This window comes from Medicago sativa, chromosome 2, assembly GCF_051527215.1.
Source record: "Medicago sativa cultivar Bolivia chromosome 2, Bolivia_mono, whole genome shotgun sequence".
Taxonomy (NCBI): domain Eukaryota; kingdom Viridiplantae; phylum Streptophyta; class Magnoliopsida; order Fabales; family Fabaceae; genus Medicago; species Medicago sativa.
The window spans coordinates 75,047,726-75,067,735 of NC_140750.1; the positions used below are offsets into that span (position 1 = coordinate 75,047,726).

Consider the following 20,010-nt stretch of genomic DNA (forward strand, 5'->3'; position numbering starts at 1 on the left):
TTAAAAAAAGTTCCTTTAGAATATGTCAAAGAGACTTTAGGGTGTGTTTATTTCAAGGTTTGTAATATGATTCCTAGGAATGTGAGATTAGAAATGCAACTTTCCCATGTTTGTTTTAAGTTTTGAAAATTTATTCCCATGAATGTTATATTCTCAGGAATGTTATTTACACATGTTTTATTCTATTGTTATTCTCAAGGTTAAAGGATGGGAATCTAAAATTTCCATGGTAATAAAACTCAACTTGCTATAAATTCTCACTACCATTAACATTTAATTTCATTTTTATTTTTTTAATTAATTAATTTCTAAAATATTCCAAGAAATCTAAATTTTTACCAAACAAATGGGTAGGAATGTCCTTTCAAGTAATGTAATTTCTTGACTTGAAACAAACACACCCTTAATTTTTCATAAAATAAATTGAGGCTTTTCAAAGACTACTATCATAATCTACAATTTACAATTTAAAAAAAAATTGTTTTTTTATTACAATTTTTTTTGGTGAGCTAGACTCTAGAGGACACATCAAGATCAAGATATGTCTCATGACTCAATGAGCACTCACAAAGTTACTCCCTATCAAAGAGATCCTCACACTAATAGTGGGGATTGAATCCACACCCTTGAGGTTGAGTCAGCTCATTATTAGCCGAGCCAACCTTGATTAGGAATGTTATTATTAGTATTAATATCAAAAATAGTGATTCAAAACATGATATCATAAACGGTATCATTTAAATAACATTTTTTTTCATATGACCCAATAAATGAGACATTTATTAGAATCATTTTAATTTAAATGGCCACATTAATGAATCTTGATTTATTTTATCATGATTATACTTAATAACATGAAAAAAATCACAAAAATAAAAATAAAAATATTAAATTATTCAAATTGAAGATTCGAAATTTAATGATTTTTTTTCTTCATTTAGAGAAAATATTTTTAAGTACATGAAATATTCCTTTTTAAAAAATGGATGTGAAACAATAATATTTTCAAGTTCACGGCAATTTTCCAACTTAAGGGTTTAACCTAGCAGTAGAAGGACAAACTTTGAATTTCGAGATTCAGAGTTTCGAGCTCTGTTAGTATCCTTGGAGATAGGTAAATATATTTTTGAGTGCTCTTTCATCTTTAAGACTATCAACAAAACTCAATGTATCTAGACTAGATTTGAGGATGTTACAAGAGACTTTTCATCATATTAGGAAAGATTATTATTACATAAAAAATAATGTTAGCAACACAAATTTTAACACATTACTTTTCTTATTGGTTAAAATTAATATAAATCTCATCAAATTTATGTGACACTCATATAATTTGGTGGAACTTATATGAACTTTGAAAAAAAAAAAGAGTACATTAAAAAAATTGACAAGAGTCTAAAATTATCCTTCAAAAAAAAAAAAATATACGTTAAAGAGCGTCTTGTTAACACTCCTATTAAAAATGGCATTATTGCATTTCTATAAATAATTGAGTTTCAAATTAAAAAGACCAAATGTTCCCAAACAATCTCATCCAATCAACAGCACTTTAGTCACTTCTAAGTTTTGCATAGACAAATTTTATATTCTTTTCAACAAAAAGTTACTAATTCTCCACGTTTTCGACAAAGGCTTAAGGAAAAAGCATCTTAGTTAACTATAAAGTGTAAATCAACATCTCCTATAAAAAGAACACCACCCGGTTTTTAAAACAGCACACAAAGTGAAGTGCAACAATGGATGGTAAGCTAGAAGCATCCTCAAAAGAAGCAGATGAGTGTTTAAGTATTGGGAGCAAACGTGGCGGTTGGATAAGTTTTCCCTTCTTCATTGGTCTCTCTCTTTTCCTTTCATCTTTTAAGTCATTAAACATTATTAATTCACTCACTTTTACACATCTAAAGAGTATTTTTTTTCTTTTGTGTCTTAACCATATACTGATCGAGAGTTTGGCCAAAAGGTAAGTAACATTTAGTCGATGATTGTTTCGGTCAGAATATGAATTCAGATCGATCTCATCACCTATTTGTCACTCAATGAGCTCATTCTTGAGCTCAATCACTTCATATACATGTCAAAAGCATGTCCATATTATTTAAATGGTTATATAAATATATTTTTTTGTTTATTTTGTTGATTAATTATAGGTATGGTAACGGGGTTGTCACTTGCAAGCACTGGAATAGTGGGAAACTTGATTGTATATCTTATAAGTGAATTCAATATCAAGAGCATCACTGCAGCTCAGATTGTAAACATTGTTGTTGGAAGCACAAGTCTCATTCCACTTGTTGCAGCAATCCTTGCTGACTCCTTCTTTGGCTCATTCTCTGTTGCCTTTGCTTCTTCTTGTGTATCATTGCTGGTAAACTATATTTATCTAAATCTATATATCTATATTATAATTATGTTAGGTTGCATATGCAAGCATTTTGTTGTTTTGTCCTGCTTCTGTCACTGCTATATGCTCCATTTCCTTTGTTTCTTTTTTAGTACTTTGAGATCAAATGTTTTCCTCTTGCTTTAATTGGATGTTTTTGAAGAAATTTTAATCAAATTTCATATTTTATCATGTTGATTAGCTTTGAAGAAATGATGAGTCCAATCAAACTTATATGCAATCACATTAGTGGAAGTACTCATTTAATTTTCAACAAGTAAAAGAGTGTATTGAAACATGCGGCATGTCTTTACCTTAAAAGAAAGAATATTTATAAAAAGTTTCTTAATTTTGTAGTAATCTTATTTCTTTTTGCTTATAATTTCATAGTAATTTTTGCTGACATTAGCGCTATAATTAAATTGCAATTTTTGTGATTCTTTTACGAGCTAATAATTTTTTTAGGTAAAGAAAGGTAGTATATATTTTTTTTAAGTAGTTTAAATTAAAGCACTCATGTCACGTCCATGCCATCCATATGAGTGTTATAAATGAGTCTCTTATAATACTTTATATTACTTCATATTTTCTAATTATTTAAACATTTCAACTACATTTTTTAAACATCCATACCACTCTTCCAAAACTCTAAAATGTGTCATACACTCATACTAATCTTACAATATACTTCCAATTATTGATTCATATCACTCTTTCAAATTATGTTTTTATGATATTAATTAATAAAATATTGTTTAGAGGTGAAAGATAGAGGATTGCTACGTTGCCAAGATTGGGTACATATCAATTTTTTGCCACTCCCATCACATTAAATAGTGGTATCCAAATTGACAAGGTGTGGGACATGTTGACAAAAACAAGTTAAGACACTTCCGATATTTGTGCTCTTAGAGTTAAAAATTCATATGTTAAAGGTGAATAAATGGAGTGCCGGAATTTAAAATCCGAACTCAACACATGTTATGCAATGTTCCTATCAACCGAGTTAAGTTTACGAAGATAAATTAATATTTTTTTTTATCTCAAAGTAAAACTAGTTTTAGAATCATGGTAGTTGATTCCAATTAATTTTTTTTTTTATCTCAAAGTAAAACTAGTTTTAGAATCATGGTAGTTGATTCCAATCAATTTTTTTTATCTCAAAGTAAAACTAGTTTTAGAATCATGGTAGTTGATTCCAATCAATTATATATATAATCTCAAAGTACACCTACTTGAATTTTTAATTATTTTTTATGTAACAAAATAGTTGAACATATGGAATATCTTTTAATTTTTATATAAGTTCAATCATGATTGAATAATTTAATCCTAGATCAACAACATCAATGATTAACCATGTCTTTTTGTATCCTTTTTTCTGTCATAAAGACACATTATAAAAATAATAATATTTCAATCATTTTCATTTTAATTATTTCCATCAAGTTCAGATTTTTTTAAAAGATAGGACATACACTAAAACAACTTTCTTTCAAAAAAAAAAATACACTAAAACAACTAAACATTGACGTTGAGTCAATTTTTTTTGAACCAGAGACATAAAAATTAATATAAAAATAAAAGCTCTAAATTTTTATTTTGTTAGAACCAATTCAAGTAAAAAAAAATTCGAACACATCAAAATTTATAATTCTAATTAATTTCGTCATCTCGAAAAGTTCACTTTCTTTTTTGTTTTAAAGAGTATAACAACGAAACTTACACACACAAAACGCGGAGAATTGTATGTTTGAACTTGTGTTCCAGTGTACCAAATGTCCTATTTTACCATATGATTTGCATTTTCATAACCAAACATACACTTATTTGTGGTAAATAGCATCTCTCTTTTAAACTTTCACCTTTGCACTTGCAGGGCACAATTCTATTATTCTTGACGGCAACTATTAATTCACTAAAGCCTCATCCATGCAGCAAGGATTCATCCATCACATGCAAACCACCAACAGGAATCCAATACACAGTTTTATACATAAGCATAGTGTTAATATCAATTGGTTTTGGTGGTTCACGTTACACAGCAGCATCACTAGGTGCAAATCAGTTTGACAAGCCAGAACATCAAGGAACATTTTTCAACTGGTACTTTTTCGCTTTCTATGTTGCTTCAGGAGCTGCATTAACTGGAATTATTTACATTGAAGATAATTTGGGTTGGGCTATAGGATTTGGTATTTGTGTTGTGGCTGCTTTTGTTGGTGTGGTTGTTTTCTTATCGGGTTATCGATTTTATCGAGCTGAAAAGCTTCAAGGAAGTGCGGTTTTGGATTTGGGACGTGTTTTTGTTGCATCTGTTCGTAAGTGGAAGTGTAAGCTCTCATCTAGAGTTGAGGATTACTATACTACTAACGGTGATGATGTTATGGTTCAAGTGTTACCTCCAGTTACACCAGGAAAAAGATTAAGGTACTTTTTGGATTTGTTTCACTTAATTAAAATAAATGTTATATCAATAGAGTCAATACTAAGTTATAGATATTTTGAGATTTGTTAGAGTTAATTGAATGTTATTTAAGATAGTTACAATCTTTCAAAAAAAGAAAATTAAGATAGTTACAAGTTAGTTATGATTAGTATATAGTTGGTTATATTTGTTACTTTACAATACTAAGTTTAACGAGTTTTTAATAAACTAGACTCTAACCCGTGCGATGCACGGTTTTGTAGAATTTCGTATATAAATATCATACTGATTATGCATTCAATAATATGCTATTAAATAACTGCAAAAAGCAACAAAAAATGCAAAAATTATCCCAATTTAAGCTATATTAACTTTATTTTCTTATCAAAAAATATTACCAGGTTGTGTTCCTGAATTTGTTCTTTCTCAACCTTTATATTCAATTACATTCATGTAAAAAGAACAACTAAAATAAGCAAATTAAAAATAGTAAACATGTTTGAAAAGTCAAAGGGAGAAAACAAAGTAATGTTATAATCAAGTGCAGTGATTTTTGCAAATAAAAAGTCAGAATAAATAACTGCAAGTAATATAATATATGAGAAACAAAGAGGCCAACAAAATTACACTAAAAAGTGGAGTTTCTAGTGATAAAATTATCATATGAATCAGTCAAATTATCAACAATTTTAAAAATGCAACTTTAATATCATTACACGTAGTAAGCATACACCAAGAAACGGATCCTAACCGAAATGACTGTTAAATCTATAAAAATGAGAAGAAAAAGGAAAATAATAATAATAATAATAATAAAGAACGATCATCAATAAAAGAACCGTTAATAATGAAATGAAATTGCTATTAGAAAAGGAACTTCTAGGGTATTTGTGGCTTTAAAAAAAATGTTTTAGTACGGTATATCAATTTTAAAAGCAATAATATTTCATTCAAAAAGGAGGTGGCTTAGTGGTGAAACCCTTAAAGTGCAGCCATACGGTGCCTGATTCGAATCCTTGGAAAACCTTTTTTTTAATTAAAATTATTCAGACCCACCAAAAAGGGCGGGATTAGGGTTAGGTCAGACTGTCTAACATTTATATATATTAAGATTAAGATATAAATATATAAAGATTGAGGATTAAAAAAAAAACAAAATTATACTAATAAAAAAGCCTAGAACAAAGCACTAGGTGTACTTTGGTAAAAAGAAAGGTGTACTTTAGTTTGGTTATGTTATGAAGCTTACAACTGATGTTGATTTGTGATTGATCAACTTTACAAGAAGTTTACAATGACACCACATATATGAACACTTGAAAATCATGGTTAATTCTCTCTAAATGCATGGTTGATAAAGTTCAATAGATGATTAATGAGTGGAGAAATTGCTTTTGGTGTTGGAGTCCATTGTTGTGATGATTTTCCTTTTCTGTTTCAATAGAAATGATGAAGAATCAATGTCGTAGATTTTAGTCGGAGATAGTGGAGTGCTACTTTTTGATGTTAGACCTATTGCGTAGCAAGTGCGAGTTAAAAATCTCGCGTTATTTATAAGTGAGAGGATGCATAAACTCAATGTCTTAAGATTTTGGGTTAAAATATGGTGTCCAACTCACTTATGGTTGCTCTTAACCTAGTGTGGATGATCCTCTGAACTCCACTCATGACTCAACAAACCCTATCAAACGAACATTGCCTAACTGTTTTCTAACAGGGGGATGCATCTTGTGATAGTTTTGGTGGTGGAGAAATCATTACAGGGATTTATTTATTTTTGAAAGAAAATCATTACAGTAATTGTTGCTCTTAAATTGAGGCTAAAATAATGAATATGGCTTGAGATTTCAGCACCATCTTACATCGTGCTCCACGAGCATGTGCTAATAGCATGAGTATCATGTGGTGGTGGTCGTGGTCATAGTTTTGTCTATAGTTGTAGCGGCAAACAGATAACGGTGGAGTGGGCAACTTTTAGTCATGACCACAATTGTCCATAGTTGTAGTAGTTAAAGATGATAAATTAATGGACCCAAGTCGTGTAAAAGTGCATGACCTTTTTTCTTCTTCTTTGATTCTAGAGGTCCTCGTGAGCTTAACTCAGCTGATAGGGATAATAGATAATATATTGTAAGATTCGATGTTTAAATCCTGGCCACCAAAAAAAAAGAGTCTATTTAGGGTGAATTATTTAAATTTATCCACTAACATAAGAATTTGTGAGACGGTACGTAAGACAGCCATAAAGCGTTTAATTAAATTTATCTATTGTTATACAAATAGCTTACACATGTGTGTTTGTTTCAAGGATTAAATTTACAATCCCGGGAATAACATTTCCTGGAACATTATTCCTAGGAATCTTAATCCTATTAAAGTGTTTGTTAATTATTTTAGTTTCCCAAGAATGTTTTTAAATATATTTAATTTATAATTTAAAATAAAAAATAAAAGAGTTAAAATAGTGTGATAGTGGGAAGTTATGGGTGGTTACCTCTTGTTCCCATGGGAATAAAAGATTCCTCTACTTTAACATGAGAATAACAAATGGAAAAGTCATGTGTAAATTTTATTCCTAGGAATAAAATATACCTAGGTATAATTTATGATAACTTGAAACAAACATGAGAACCAAGGATTCCCAATGTCACATTCCTAAGAATAAATTTGCGATCCATGAAACAAACACCAAGCATTTACGCTATACATCGTTCAATTAAACTGTTTATCCAAACATGGCCGTACCATTTTTATTTAAACAAATTAGGATCAGGAGAGACACAATGCCAGAACTACCAACCTTGACAAGTCTTAACATTAGATGTATAAGGTAACTGAAAAAAAATCGAATTTAAATCCAAGTTAGAGTCGGTAGGAGCCGAAGATCCAACCATCTAGACCAGCCAACTTTTATTGGCTTGTTTGTTTCATTTCTTAGTCATGCTTTTTCTAATAGAATGACGCAGTCGGAAACTGAGGCTAGCAAACACTTAACCTACATTGAAAAGAAACAAGTTTGTAAGCAAAACTTGTGAAAATAGAGTTTCAGAATCGATCAGAAATTGAGAAAACTCTCTAAAATATTATTGAATGAATAAAAGTTGTCTCCTAGACTACAACTGTTAAACTTAAATAGAGAAATAACAAAACTCTAATGGGCTGAAAATAACAAACCGAAACAAAAATTGAAAATTACTAAAATTGAACTAAAATAATAAAATACGAAGGAAACCCTCCTACATCATAAAAACTAGAAGTTCCAAGATACTTAGCAATGAAAGGAGAATGTACTTGAAACTATCTGCTATATATTAACAATGTGCTGATCTATATGTAAATGCAGGTTCTTCAATCGTGCAGCTCTGATAACTGATGGAGACCTAAAATCAGATGGCTCAGTTAAGAAATCATCATGGAGGTTATGCACAGTTCAACAAGTCGAAGATTTCAAAAAAATAATTGGAATCCTACCACTGTGGTCTTCAAGTATATTCCTATCAACTCCAATAGCAATCCAAAGTAGCTTGGTTGTACTTCAAGCTTTAGTCATGGATCGTTCATTAGGACCCCATTTCAAAATCCCAGCTAGTTCTGTTTCTGTTATAGTCTTCATATCTGCACCCATTTTCCTTACATTCCTTGACAGAGTGCTATTGCCAAGTTGGCATAAGATTACCGGGAAAACGCCTATGCCACTCCAACGAATAGGAGTAGGACATGTGTTGAATATTCTTGGGATGGTTGCTTCTGCTCTTGTTGAATCTAAGAGGCTCAAATTGGTACAAATGCATGTGGAAATGTCTGTGCTATGGTTGTTTCCACAATTAGTGTTGGTTGGTATTGGAGAAGCTTTTCATTTTCCAGGACAAGTTACATTCTATTATCAACAATTTCCACAATCACTTAAGAGCACATCAACAGCAATGATTTCAATGCTTATAGGAATTGCTTTTTATTTGAGCACCGCTTTAATTGACCAAGTTCGTAGGAGTACTGATTGGTTACCTGATGAAATAAATCATGGCAAGGTTGATAATGTGTACTGGATGTTAGTAGTGTTTGGAGGTATCGACTTTGTGTATTACTTACTTTGCTCTATTTCTTATAAGTATGAATATGTTTAAGAGGATGTGATGTTATGATAAATGTGGTGCTATGGTTGGAATAATGAGTAATAATGATAATATGTTCCTTTTTCTTTTTTATTGGTTGAAGTGATGATAATATTTTCTTCTTCTCTCCTGCATTTTACCATGGGAAATATTATTTATGACATTGCATCTGCACTGGTATTAGTCATATTTGTGGAATAATTACTCGTATAAGAACAATTTCATGTGACAATATCTTCTAACAAGTAAAATTAAATATTTCACTGACTCAAATTTAGTGTGCATGATGATCCATATAATATGACCATGTTTTGAACCCACTTGGGTTAGTCTGGTGGTTGGCTTGAGACTTGAGAGTGTGCTCCTCCTCAAAGTCTTAAGTTAGATTCCCTTCGATGCTAATTTAGGTGGTCTAATTTAACTTCTTAAAAAAAATATGACAATGTTTTGACAATAATATACTATTGCATTGCATAGTGATTCACAGAGTGCATGCAAATAGGAAAATAACAACATAAATGATGGAAAATGTATACTATTGGTGATGAATAAAAAAATGCAGAAGGGAATAACTGTTGGAACATTGGTAGGAATATTGGAAGTTGGAAGATTATACGCCAAGTCTTGTGGCTTAGAATTAGTGTAGTGTGAATGGAAAAAAGTGAAAGTCTTACATTGGAGAGATTGGTGGCGGAGCCAAAAAAAGAAGTTTGGATGAGCCACTAAAATTAATTATAATACATAAACACAAATAACTGTTGTAATAAGCATTAAGTATGAAGTTGAAATGACGGAGTATTTAATAACTACTATAAATTATGAAACTTTTTGTGTACAGTGCAACTGTTAACTGAGAGAGTTTTCAGTTGACAGGAAAATATGCAAGAGATTTAAAACTCATGCAAATTCGAAGGTCTATAAGCCTCCGCTAACATGCCAAGTATAAGCATCACAAAATCCACGTATGCCACTTTTGAAACCGTAGAAAACTATAACTATTAAAAAATTGTTTAAAGTCTCGCAAAATAGACCTGTAATTGAATTATTTAATTTTTTTTGGATGAGCCACTACACCACTTTGCGGGAATTTGGATCAGCCGGAACCTAAATCCGACACAAAATTGTATAAAATCTCGAAAAATAGACCTATGATAGTTAATTATTACCCAAAAATATTAAATTTAATTAATTAATTCTAACATTATCTGCGAGTGTGTTACTTAATGCACATTTTTTTTTGTCTATTCGATCCAACTATTTTAACATTTTTGGCTTAATTGCATGTTTGGTCCCTTATGTTTATTTTAGTTTTCAAGTTGGTCCCTTACGTTTTGAAAGTTTCAAGTTGGTCCCTTACGTTTTAAAAGTTTTCAAGTTGGTCCCTTACGTTTTGAAAGTTTCAAGTTAGTCCCTTATGTTTATTTTAGTTTTCAAGTCAGTCCAAAATATAAGGGACCAACTTGAAAACTAAAATAAACATAAGGGACCAGCTTGAAAACTAAAATAAACATAAGGGACTAACTTATTCCAACATGAACAACGTTTTGGACCAACTTGAAACTTTTAAAACGTAAGGGACCAACTTGAAACTTTCAAAACGTAAGGGACCAACTTGAAAACTAAAATAAACATAAGGGACCAAACATGCAATTAAGCCGACATTTTTTCATTTCATACCCGTGCGTCGTCATGGTCTTCATGACACCATTAATGTCGGTATACCAATTTCTTAAATATCCCACAATTAAGGACGTAGACGAATACAAGGACTGTTATGCATTGAGGACAAACATGGTTAACCATAGACCACAATATAAAGGCAAATCGTGTGTGTTCAATTAAATAGAGTACACTTTCGTGTATACATGTATGTTGGATTGTATTAAAATGTGTCTTCACTAGAAGAAAGATCAATAGTTTTATGGATTTAAGACTGAGTTAAATGAGTTCAAGGTATTAGGTATGGATTCAAGATTGTAAGGGGGGTTTTCTCGTCCAAAGGTGAGAACTATGTAGAATTTCATATTAATTTTTGAGCCCGGACAAAAGTTACTAGGATTTCAGGCTTGTCACATAGGAAGCATGGCCATGATAAAAGTGTTCTTATGAGGCAAGCTGAGCATGAACTTTTGATGACATTGCTTATCGTGCAGAATTTATGGTTAGCCTATGATCTTCAAAGTGGCCTTGGTCTAGCTAGCATTTGAAGATGATCATAACCTTTCATTTCATGATATGGATTGGTGTTCTAATTGTCCTCTTATTAGGATTAGGATTGTATCTTTAAAGATAGTTTGTTTTACCAAACTATTGTTTTAGCTTGTTTATTCTTTTCTTTTTTCTTTCCTTTTGCTTTTGGTTGAGTTTTGTCTTGTCTAAAGGAAATTCTACGGTGCAGTCACCCAAATGACTTTTCCAATAAAGTCAAATCTTTTAAATCAGTTTGTTCAAAAACTGGCTTTAAAAGTCTAAATAAAATATGGAATTTATTAAAGGACCAACAGGGAAGTGTATTTTACAACCCTTTATTTTATGTCCAAACTATCAAGATATTACACTAGTTAAAGCACAAATTAGATGGTGTGATACAACGGCTGAATATTTTTTAGACAAATATTTATATGAAAGCCATGAAAATGAAGATCATTTTTTATATAATGAATATAAAGGATTAGCTCAAGATTTAAGGAATAAACTTAAAGAATTAGCTAGATGAGTGAAGAAAATAATACACTCACAACCAGAGTTAAAGCTTTGCTTGACAAAACCAAGAAATTAAATGAGAGATTTGAAAGACAAATTTCTTTTCTTGAAACCTTACCTCAAATTTATAAACAAAATAATTTGTTTACGAAAGATTATGAGCAAGGATTAGAAAGACCCCATGAAACTTGGGTAAATATGGAAAAAGATTTTCCGTGTTACAATAAAAATGAGAACCATAAATATCCTCATATATATCATTCTTTTAATCCTCAGTTAAACAATATCACTGATATGATTAATTATCTAATAAAAAATTGTTGTAAACAACGTCTTTCTTTTCAAGAAGGGGGGAAGAATAAGGAAAAAATCGAAATCAAAGAAAAAACCTTATTTGCTAACTATAAAAGATGAGTATAGAAGAAAACATAGAGTATCAACTCGAAAAATTAGATCAACTTATGGCTACTTTAGACATAAGTGAAAAAGATTCCATTAAAGAAGAACCTGAACCTAAAGATCTAGAAGATTTTGTCTACGACTTTAGTTCTGATGATGATTCAAAAGACGATGGAAATTTCGTTAAAATAGAACAATTAGAAATGGGCGAAAGCTCAGGAACAAAAAGAGGACCCTCTTATAATTGGAATACAGAGTTCCATAGAGAATTTTCCCAAGCTAAATACCAAAGAATTCCTATGAATTATATTCCCAAACATAGTGTAAATGATGGAAGTGGAATTTTAAATATTGATTGTGTTGACAATCTTGTTCAAGCCATAAGAAATTGGTATAATAAAAATACTATCCAAATACAGTTAGATAGTGATTTAAAAGGTCTAAGCCCAAAACAAATTTTTAATTATCTTTTGTGTAGAACAGAAGGTAATGCATATAAATTTCTGGCTGAAAAACCTGAAGAAGAACAAACTGCAGAAAACAATATGGGAATGATCAATAAAATCTTTGAATGGCTTTTAAATGAATTCAAAGGATGGCAAGATACGGTAGATTCAAATACCGCCTTTAACACTGAAAAATTATGGAGAATAATGAATTTATCCATATGTAATCCTTGTTACATAGAAAATTATATTTGTGAATTTTCACAATTATATTATGATCTTAATAAGGACACTAGAGAAAACCAAAAGGTTGTCGAATTATTCTACCAAAAATTACCTATGTCAATGTCCCAAATAATTCAAACTGAATTTAACAGTGCAGTATCCTCAGGAACGGTTAAAAATACTTTAGGAGCTAGAATTTCTATCCTTAGAAATTGGATACAAGAACAGTGCCTAAAGAAACAATCAAAACGAGATGCACGAATAGGATTGTGCTGTGACAGAATCCAAGGAAGAATTGGAGAATATGGTTGTAACAAAAATAGGAGAAAAAGAAAATATCCTAGAAGAAAGAAATTTAAAAGATTTTCCTATGATAAAAAGAAACATAGGAAGAAAAGATTCTATAGAAGAAAAAGGGAGTACCCTAGAAAAAATAAAACCTGTCCTAAAGGTAAAAAAATCATGCACATGTTGGCTATGCCATGAAACAGGACATTATGCTAATGAATGTCCAAAGAAAGTTTCTAAAGAAAAGAAACAAGTTTTAAACATGATCTATAGAATAGGTTATGAACCAGTAGAATCAGATTCAGATTCTGATTGGGAGCAACAAAGTTTCTATGAACTTTGTACAGATTCCGAAGATGAGCAAAACCAAAATTTTGAGTAAAGGAAACCCTAGTGCTACCTTTATCAAAATAAAACTTCGCAAGAAGGAAATTTTAGCCTATTTAGATACAGGCGCAACGTTATGTTTTGGAAAACGAAATATATCAAGAAAATGGGAAGAGCTACAAAAACCCAAAGAAATAATTGTTGCAGATAAGTCAAAACATCAAATATGGTTTGTTTTGAGAAACATCTCAATTACTATAGAAGGTCATGAGTTCTTCATACCAACTATCTATCTCCATGATTCAGGATTAGATCTAATCATTGGAAATAACTTTTTAAAGTTATATGCACCATTTGTGCAAAATGTAAAAACTATTTCTTTACTTTGGAAAAATTTAGCAAACCCCAAGGAAAAGACAAAAGTTATAACTACAAAAATTATAACTAGAAATGAGATTATTCAATTAATTTCTGAAAATCTTATAAACCTAAAGAGTATTTGGGAGGAAGGAAAATTCTTTTTAAATCTTGAAGAAATAGAACAAAAACTTGATACTGTATGTTCAGAAGATCCTTTGGATAATCTGAAAAATACAAATCATGAACTTGTTACAATTAAATTACGAGATCCCAATAAGGAGATTAATGTAAGATATAAAATGCCTTATTCGATACAAGATAAATTAGAATTTCAAAAAGATATAAAAGAACTTCAAGAAAAGAAGTTAATTACTCCATCTGCAAGTCCACATTCAGCACCCGCTTTTTATGTGACAAATCACAATGAAATAAAAAGAGGAAAAGCTAGAATGGTGATAAATTATAAGAAACTCAATGATGCTACAATCGGAGATTCTTATAAATTACCACGAAAGGATTATATTTTGCAAAAAATAAAAGGATGTGATTGGTTTTCATCTTTTGATGCAAAATCAGGATACTATCAAATTAGACTTTCAGAAGGAACTAAGCCTTTAACAGCTTTTTCATGTCCACAAGGTCATTACCAATGGAATGTCCTTCCATTTGGACTAAAACAAGCACCATCTATATACCAAAGATTTATGGATAATGCTCTTAGAGGATTAGAACATATATGTTTGGCATATATTGATGATATTTTAGTTTTTACAAAAGGAACTAAAGAACAACATCTTAAAGATGTAGAAATTGTTTTAAACAGAATTTCAGAAAAGGGAATTGTTATTTCAAAAAAGAAATCACAATTAGCCAAAAAAGAAATCGAGTATTTAGGCCTTATTTTTAAAGAAAATGGCACTCTCGATTTATCTCCACATGTTCAGGAAAAGATTCAAGCTTTCCCTGATGAATTAAAAGATCGAAAACAAATTCAAAGATTTTTAGGATGTTTGAATTATATTGCCAATGAAGGATTTTTCAAAAATTTGGCAACTGAAAGAAAGATTTTACAGAAAAAGATATCTGAAAAGGTTCCATGGTCATGGACTGAACAAGATACTCTAACTGTAAAAACTATTAAAAGAAAAATTAAAGTTTTACCCAGCTTATACAATCCAACAGAAAATGATTTTTTAATTGTTGAGATTGATGCTGATAAAACAACCTGGGCAGGTTGTATGAGAGCTCTACCTAATGGTAAAGCGATACTGAATCTTGATGATTCGGGAAACTATGTTGGTGATGTAACCCATCAACAAGGAATGAAAGATAACGGAGCAACCCAGTACGCTAAGTCTAGTAGCTCGAAAGAGAAATTGGACAAACTATCTGATTTATCAGAAAAATTAGTATCAAAAGATACTAAGATTGATTATTCTTATGAAAATATTAAAAATAAGATAAAAGATGAAGATCTTCTACTTTGTAAATATGTTTCAGGATCATTTACAGATACCGAAACAAGGTATCCAATTCATGAATTAGAAACATTAAGTTGTGTTAAAGTTTTAACAAAATGGCAAATGGAATTAATTCCAACCATATTTTTTAAGAACAGATTCCAAATATGTAACCGGATTTTGGAAATATGACCTTCGTGTCAATTACAAATATGGAAGACTTGTAAGATGGCAGATGAAACTCCAACCGTTTCACCCATATATTGAATATATAAAATCTGAAAAGAATTGCTTTGCAGATGCATTGACAAGAGAATGGAAGCAGCTATAAAGACGCTACAGAATTCTCTCAGACAAAAACAGGAGCAAATTGCCTCTGCAAAAAATCGTCTGGAAACTCTTCTTTCTGAAGAGGGGGAGATGATATTAACAATTCAAAACCTTGAAAAACTTTGTAAAAAAGAAACATCAATAGTTTCAGAATCTAAAAATAGTGAAAACTGGGATCTGCTAGGTCAAGATTCTGGAAAATTCAACTACTATGTAAAATACTCAGCTCCAAAAGAGTCAAAAATCCCAATTGAATCAATAGAACCAAATGGATGGAATCCAACAAAAGAATCCTCAACAAACCCAACAACTGTCCTGGCAGAATTACCAAAGACATCTTGGGCTGACAAAGTCGAAGAAGATGAAAGAAAAAATGGAAAAGAAGAAGAATCCATTAATCAGCAAATAAGCCAAAAAATTGATAGTCAACTTGGAGGCAAGAAAATGGCTTATGTAGTTTTTGATGGACCCATGAAAGGAATCTACCAAAACTGGGAAACCACAAAACTTCACACACAAGGCAAAAATGTCAGATACGAGGGTTATGAAACTCTTGAGAAAGCAAAAGCAGCCTACAACGCTGTTTACAAAGAAGTTACAACAGCCAATAACATAGTCCAACCATCAAAAATGGAGACAAAAAAGAAGATATCTGTAGATAAAATTATCTATGGAGAAAGACAGTTCGTCAAAGAAGTCACCATTGGAGACTACTACAAAAACTGGAGATGGCTAACCAACTATTCAGAAGAATTAAAAGCAGAATGTTTTTATCCTAGCAACAATGGGATAGAAGTCAAAGCTGTAACAGTTCCAGGCATAGGCAAAGAATTGGTAAGATCATTCTATGATTGTGGAATGATTAAAACAATGTATCTTCAAGAAAACACAGGAAAGAAGATCCATGAATTAGAGTTTCTTCCAAAAGATATAGGCGATATCGCTTATAAATTCAACAATAACTTTGCAAAAGGTAAAGAGTTCTTTTTATCTTTTACTTCAACTTATCCATGGTTTGAAGACGATGAAGTTATTAAAGCCAGACACTTAATCAAGATTGGTATTTCAAATCATTCATATCCAACAAATGATGGAAGAGATGTAGATCCAAGACCAGAATGTTTTCTGCATCAAATGGAAAAATTTTATGATACTCTCATTAGATTTGGATCAAAATTACCTAACTTCAGGGTAATTACTGCAAAAGAAAGTTTTCTAGTTTACAGTGACTCAAGAAAACAAGCAAGAGAAGAACACCTTCAGCAAATTCTAAAGTTTGAAGAAAACTTTAGTGGGCTTGAAGCAGACTTGGGCCGTCTACCCGACCCAATCCAACAGGAGTGCTGCCGACACTTTCAAAAATACAAAGGACACCAGTGCAAGTGGTGTGCAAAAGACATAAATAACGTGGCAGACAAAGAATCGTTGTATGACAGTGACGTTTCACCAAACAACGAAGAAAATGTAGAAAATTAGTGGGCATGGGACCCATTTAGAGATAAGCCTTATCTCTAAGGCAATTATGTAATATAATTTTCTTTGTCGTTTTCTTCTTTCTGTCATTTCATTTCGTTTCTGTGTGCTGTAAAGGAAAGAGACGTTGTGCCAACTATGAAGGCCAACTTGTAAGTCTCTCATCCTATAAATAAGGGCCTCGAAGCTCATTTGTAGACACCATGAATTGAAGCAATATAAGTTATATCAGTTTGATATGAGCTTGCCTCTTAGTTTTAAGAACTAGTGGTCCTATAGTGGTAAAACACTATAGCTGAGAATTCTTGAGGTAATACTCTGGAGGAATTCGCCCTGAGTTGGGATAAACTCAACAAAAGCAGAAAAAACTGCTGAAGAAAATCAGATTGCTGAAGCAAAACCAACCCATATTTCTGAAGAAAAAATCAGGTATGAATTTATTACGAATTATTATAAAATATGTCTGAAGTTTCATATTTTGAAGGAACATCTAGTTATTATGCTGATAGCATAATAGATAATAAAATTGAAGAAGCAGATTTATCTTTAACTGCTGAAGAAAATTTTAAAAGAAAGTTTAGTAAACTTAAAGAATTTTTATCAAGAAAAAATATTCTAAAATTTGGAATAATGGTAGGAGAGGAAGCAATTCCAATTGAAACAACTAATGGGAAAATAGTTATATCAACTATAGATAAACAACAAATCGATAGAAGACTTGAAAAATTTTCTGAAAATGAAAGAAGAAAGATTGGTTATATTCATATTTCAACCATTCAAATTCTAATCAAAAGTACCTTCATGAAAGGTATTGATTCACCTTTAAAAATAGCTCTAGAAGATTCTAGAATTAGAAATAAGAAACAAGCTGTAATTGCAAAAGGAAAATGTAATCTAAAATATGGAAAGATAAAATTTGATATAAATTTACAAATAGGATTATCCCTGAAAGATATAGATCTAAATAAATCTATAGTTTTTCATTATAAATTAGAAGACTCAACATTTATGAAAGAAGGTAATCATCCTTTTACAATTTACTACAGAATTAATTATGCTTTGAGTAATTCACATCATAGCATAGAATTCATAGGAAAAGATACAATTCATATTGATGAATTATTTACACCATTAATTACTTTGGAAACACCAATATTTAAAAATATCACAAGAAATAGTTTTTCTTTGATAGAAGCAGAAAAGAATATGTTTGAAGAAACAGAAAAACCGTTGTTTAGAAGCCAAAGTCTTCGAATAACATCACCAAACAAAGATCAAAAAGATTTTAGCAAATCATTAAGTTCTCGAACTATATTTGAAGATGATGCTTCATCCTCATTCGAACCACCTAGAAAGGATTTCAAAATTAAAGAAGAAAGTGAGCTGAAAAGACTACAAGATTCTATAAAAACCTTATCAATACAGGTTAATAAAATTAATCAAAAGCTATAAAAGTTAAAATGCCTGGTTTAACATTAAAAGAAGAACTAAGGTTATTTAAAACTAGGTTACAACACTTAGTTAGTGATATAGAATGGTATTATGATTTAATAACATTCAAACAAATAATGTATAAAGCTCAATCTTTAATGAGAACACATATAGATCTAATTGAAGATCTAGAAAATGAAATTGAAGAAAATTCCGTCAATAATTCTATCCAAAAAATAGAATTCCAAAGAAAAAGAGCAAAAATACTTCTACAACCTTTTCAAGGTTTAGATAATATCGAGAAACTTCTAAAAGAAGCTCGAGAAAATTCCGCTGAAAGCCCCACTCCAAATCTGGTATCAGAGCCAGGAACAAAATCCTAAAGGATAAAAATGAAAACAAAAATAAAAAAGAAATTAAAAATATCTTTTTTCTTAAAACAAAAGCTTTTTAAAATCGTTTTTCCAAATAACCGATTTAAAAAAGACATCCACGTGGCACTCTCCCATTAAGCCACATAAGCGACTTTTCCAAAAAAGTCACAAAAGTAACTTCACCATAGAAGCCCCCTTTGTCTAATCCCCTCAACTCTTCCTTTGTATTTCTTTTTATTTTCTTATTATTATAATATTAGATAAGGGCTTTGCACTTATCAAGTTTACCTAAAAAAAAGAAGGCGGCTGATATTTGAAAGGGATGAAGAAATCATAATTTCGAGCATCAACTTTCCAAGATTAATATAGTTTTGCCACATACTTTGAGAAACCGGATGAAATTTGGATTTCTAGCCGGTAGCACGACAATTTATATTGAAATAGAAATAATTGTACGAAAAATGCTATATAAAGTGAATGGCATTCTCATGAGTCCATCGTGACCTCTATTCCACTCAATAACCTTTTCTTTGACTTCCACCATTCACTTTGACTTCCACATTTCACTTTGGCTGGATTCAAATTTGAGATATTCTCGGGATAATTCATTCTACTACATCCTCCGGTCACTAATATAAGCAAAAATTTGATTTTTAGATTCATTCATTAAATGACGTATATAATCTATAATAAAGACTATATACATCTTTAATTGAATGAATGCAAAATATAAATTTTTGCTTGTAATAGTGATCGGAGGGTGTATTTAGCAACTCTAGTTGTAAGTATTAATTTCGAGTCTATATTGAAAGAGAAATTAATGCAAGTATAAATTTATAGAAGTTTGTATTGAAAGAGTTTTTCAAAATTATTTAACTTTGTTAACATATAGTACAATACAAATTTCTTTAAAAAAAATATAGTATAATACTAATAACTTTCAAAAACATATTAGTCATTTATTTATTACAAAGCAGTCCCTGGTTATGCGTCAAAATAAATCTTTGACAAGACTATTTTGATTAAAAGAGTGCATAATCAGAGACTATTCTAAAAAATTGAATACTATTTTGATTAATAAAATACACAATCATAGACTACTATGTAATTTCACTACGTTGAGAGACTATTGTAATTACTCGTTATACGTCCAGAAACGAAAATGACTATTTATGCAAATATAAATTATCCTACAATTAAAATTCATGTGCTCTTTTAAGATGATATAATGACTAAATACACAAATCTCATGAAAATCAATGAATTAGTAACAT

At 30.6% G+C, this 20,010-nt stretch overlaps 2 protein-coding genes across 2 annotated transcripts; both read left to right on the plus strand.

Moving 5' to 3' along the window:
• The first annotated feature begins 1,713 nt into the window (after positions 1-1,713).
• On the plus strand, positions 1,714-9,013 carry LOC146950716 (protein NRT1/ PTR FAMILY 2.6-like). The gene is made up of 4 exons (XM_085746690.1): positions 1,714-1,833; positions 2,148-2,365; positions 4,260-4,810; positions 8,152-9,013. The coding sequence occupies exons 1-4, from the start codon at positions 1,737-1,739 to the stop codon at positions 8,930-8,932; spliced, it is 1,647 nt and encodes a 548-aa protein (XP_085602816.1). The 5' UTR covers positions 1,714-1,736; the 3' UTR covers positions 8,933-9,013.
• Positions 9,014-17,390: 8,377 nt separating this feature from the next.
• LOC146950717 (uncharacterized) lies at positions 17,391-18,383 on the plus strand. Its single transcript, XM_085748662.1, has 2 exons — positions 17,391-17,794; positions 17,894-18,383. Exons 1-2 carry the CDS (start codon positions 17,391-17,393, stop codon positions 18,381-18,383), a joined length of 894 nt encoding a protein of 297 aa, XP_085604788.1.
• Positions 18,384-20,010: the final 1,627 nt, after the last annotated feature.